Source organism: Endocarpon pusillum, assembly GCF_000464535.1.
Source record: "Endocarpon pusillum Z07020 unplaced genomic scaffold C700255, whole genome shotgun sequence".
NCBI classification, from domain to species: domain Eukaryota; kingdom Fungi; phylum Ascomycota; class Eurotiomycetes; order Verrucariales; family Verrucariaceae; genus Endocarpon; species Endocarpon pusillum.
Window position 1 is genome coordinate 1 of NW_006913513.1, and position 3914 is coordinate 3914.

Here is a 3914-nt window from a genome sequence, read left to right on the forward strand (position 1 = left end):
CCCATCTATCCTATCGAAGTCCCTCTACTGCTCGCCTATCCTCTAGATAGCCCTCTGACAGTTTTTTTATAGCAGAATAATAATGCTATAATAGGCTAGTTATATAATTACTTATTCTCTTAAAAATAATATAGTTTTATAACTTTATAAAAGGCCCTCTTTTAGAATTGCAACACTTTCGCAATGCACAGTACTGTAATTTTTTTGGCCACAACCCGATTTTACCCGATGTTTATGATAACCGGGTGCGAGGCCAACATCCCATTACACGATTCCTCCCGTCATTCGCACCATGGGAATTTCTGGAGATGGCTTGCATCTGGCATTACCTCATGCAAGGATGGTTACCTATTCTACGAGACGTTCCAAATAGAATGCTATACGGCAAACATGGGCCGAGTAATGCTGCTGATTGGGAACGTGAAATCACCGATCTAAGTTTAACCAGCAGAGACCGCATCGAGGACCGTTACTACACTGGTATCCCTACTCCCATCCTTTTGCAGTCTTTTTTTAATAATACCTAAACAGGCTCATCTCCAGATGCAGACGACGAATCCTACATTTTGCGTGAAACCCGAGACCGGCTTGAGTATTTTGCACATCTAGGCCCACAATTCTTTGACAAGATTCTGGCCAAGGAGCCGGTGCACAAGCGGCGCGATGCTATCCAGGATATCTGGGTAGGGAGCGTATTTGAGACGTTTGACAGTAATTGGTATCCAACTCTTCTCCAAGGTCTCATCCCACCAGCAAGGAAATACCAGGACCCAAACATCCTTACGCAATTACCTCAAATGCCGGCGTCCGAGCAGCCTAGTGGCGGTTGGAAATGGTTCTGTGAAAAATACAGTATCGACTCGCTGGGGATAGGACCGTATGTGGGTTAACAGGCAAGCGTGGGATAAAATGTACGATCATAGTAGTGCAGATGAGCTTGGATGGGGATTCCCCTTCTGGGACGATGAGAGACTGGAGATGTGGGGTGTAGTCGTTGAGAGGGGGGGAGAAGAAGAGTGAGAAGGAGTCATAAGTCGAAGACTGGTTGGATCAGCACTGGCCAGGGGATTTCTAACAGTGCTGGCGACATTGAATCAGTGTACCGGGCGGGCTTTAAACACAAGTATCCCTACGCTCATTAAGATTGTAAAACCAAAACAGCGCCACGAAAGCTACGCTTCCAAAGTCAGCAAGAAACTCGCAACACAGGGGCGGGAATATGAAGAGCATCGTTCCCACCATGGGAGGTTGTGGAGATTGCTTGCGTCTGGTTCTATCTCATAGAACGCTGGGGCGTCTATCCTTCGGGAAGTCTTAGACACTAAGCCCATGACAAGAGAGGAGCAGGACGACCGCGGTATATCTCATGTCCAGCGGCATGAGAGGGATGTTTGTGAGTACCTTGGACACCAAGTGCCGGAATCTCTAGCCAAGATGCTGGCAAAGCGGACGGTGAAATCGCGTCGCAACATCATTAAACATATCTATGGTCATCGTCCGATTCAGCCATTTGTCAGGTTCGAGGAATACCCACATTCGGTCCGTGGTGGGATGGACATCGATGACTTTTTTGTCATGCCTGAATTTACAGCAGTACTGGTTTGGTGACAGAAAAGAGTAAAACGACCAACCCATCAAAGCGCTAATAGGAATTGAACCATTTTATTGCTATACTCTCACACTACTATGACGGCTCAAGTATATATCGGATTGGTTTCCCTAGTGTGGTCTGCTTTGGTCATCCCGCCACTCTACCAGCTCCGTCGGATAGCAAAATCGCTATACTACGTAATGCTGTCAGACAGAAGCTACTAGTTAGTACTAGTGTATGGTCCACTGGGGACCCCGGTCCTCTTGGTCCAACTGACTTTGTGTAGCTCATTGTCTACAAGGCCTCTTGTGCCAGACAACAAGAGTCTTAATTTCACCAAGAAGTCCTTTGAAGTAGTACTGAAAGTGGATGCCTGATCTGTGCCTCGTCCGCCAAGACTTTTATCCACCTTATCCATGACCGCTTACGTAGTAGGCCTGAATCACTCACTGCACCTGAGCACAGCAAATAGACAGACCATTGCGGCATCGTGTACAAGCAAACGGCTACTCCTACTCCATGCTCGGTTTCCCAACAAGCTAACCAGCTCACCTCCAGTAATATATTTCGCCGCTGCTCTAAACTACTCGCCAACAGAGCCTTGTAAAAATTAACCCCACCTCGCCAGCCCAAAATGAGCTTTCTCAAGGCAATCCGCGAGTGCCTCACAGGCCAGGATGAGCCCGAGTACACCAAGACCAACGACGAGAAGACCGAGGTTGGTTGGAGGTACCCCGAAGAAAAGAACACTCGTCCCCAACCTACCACCGAAGAACTCGCCGCCTCCATCCTCTCCACCCTCTTCACCGCCGAAAAATCCGGCCACGATCTCGACCGCCGTGTCCAAGACATCGTCCGTTCCTGCGGCTGGTACGAAGGCCTCGCCAAGCGCGTCCTGGACGGTCTCGTCGCTGCCGTGAAATCTGGGGCGGCCATGGGTGGGGCCATGAAAGAGGCATCCGACAAGGCCACCGTTGCGGCTTCTGATTTCGTGCACGAACACCCAGTCTTCACTGCTGCGGTGGCTGTTGTCGTCGCGATTGGGATACTGGTTCTTCTCGCGCCATGGGCTGTTGAAGCGTTAGGATTTGGGGAGTTAGGTCCCATTGAGGGTGAGTTGAGAAAGAGCCTCCCGAGAGACGACAGTGTGCGGCCGACTGACTTGACATAGGCTCATTTGCGGCGTGGTGGCAATCGACCTTCCCGGATGTCGAGGCGGGAAGTTTCTTCTCTTACCTGCAGAGATTGGGCATGAGGTGGGGGAGGAAATGACGAGTGACCGTCACGGTGGCATTGGGTAGGTACAGAGACCCTGGAAGGACGGTGATCTGGAGATTCAGAATGCCTGGGCCACGAGAAATGAGGATGGCAGGTTCGGAAAAGCAGTCTACTTGTCGGGCTCTGATGGGATCTCGTTCAAGTCTTTTGCTGTTGAACTTGAAATAAATTGGGAATTTCATAGGGTCAGGTAGACAGGAGTAGTGCTTAAAGCCCGCTGTCAATCAAGAGGTTAGCATAACTGCGAGTCATTCTCTAATGCTCTTGATCAAGATGTATCAGGTAACATCAATGCTTCCGGCCTCCCTTTAGAAAAATTGTTAAGACATATGTGTCTACTGCAACACCTCTCACAGCGTCGCGAGCGCGGAGAGAGTTGTTAAGCTTGAAGTGTCCATGGCCATCTACGTCTGGCGGCAGGAGACAACTGAACGAAGAAGTGGTCAGGATGTTGCATCAAAAAACGTGGCAAGCAAAACGTACGGCATATATCTTTCGACAAGATGCTATACTCTATCATGCATCGTTGGTGGAGTTTGAGTTAGCACTTGGTAAGCTTCTAGGCCCCCGATCCAGTAGCCCTTGTCGATGATGTCTGGCCCTTTGAGCTTGCAAGTACATGTGCTGGAGTTCACATGCCCATTACCCTTGCCATATCCCGGACTTGTTGAATCTTTGCCTCCTCCTCCCTCGTTGGTGGCCTAGGTCTCCACGGGCCCGTGTATCCTTCATCCCAAAATCCAGCCATCATACCTGCCGGTGATGCCGTAGGCGGAGCCAGCAGCAGCGTAATCCTCGCTTCTTCATGCATTTTCCTGATCTGTTCTTTACGTTCCCAGTCAGGGCCGAAAAGTAGTGCAAAGTTGGCTGGATTGTCTTCGCCGGCAACCACTAGGCGCCGCATCGGGTGCATCATGCCAGACTTGAATCCGCTCATCTCGCCGTGGGGAAATTCGAGTTGTAAGCGAGATGCTAGTGTCAGAATCCCTGCATATATGATACGTATCTGTTACGTATTAACATGATGGTACAAGGGTCCCCGTAT

The 3914-nt window shown here is 49.7% G+C and overlaps 2 protein-coding genes across 2 annotated transcripts; one reads left to right on the forward strand and one right to left on the reverse strand.

The window, feature by feature from the left end:
• Positions 1–2225: 2225 nt before the first annotated feature.
• EPUS_04427 (uncharacterized protein) lies at positions 2226–2863 on the forward strand (the record flags this gene model as incomplete). The annotated part of the gene is made up of 2 exons (XM_007787813.1): positions 2226–2703; positions 2763–2863. The coding sequence occupies 2 exons, from the start codon at positions 2226–2228 to the stop codon at positions 2861–2863; spliced, it is 579 nt and encodes a 192-aa protein (XP_007786003.1).
• A 637-nt stretch (positions 2864–3500) lies between these two features.
• EPUS_04428 (uncharacterized protein) lies at positions 3501–3806 on the reverse strand (the record flags this gene model as incomplete). The annotated part of the gene is made up of 1 exon (XM_007787814.1): positions 3501–3806. One exon carries the CDS (start codon positions 3804–3806, stop codon positions 3501–3503), a length of 306 nt encoding a protein of 101 aa, XP_007786004.1.
• Between the last annotated feature and the right edge of the window lie 108 nt (positions 3807–3914).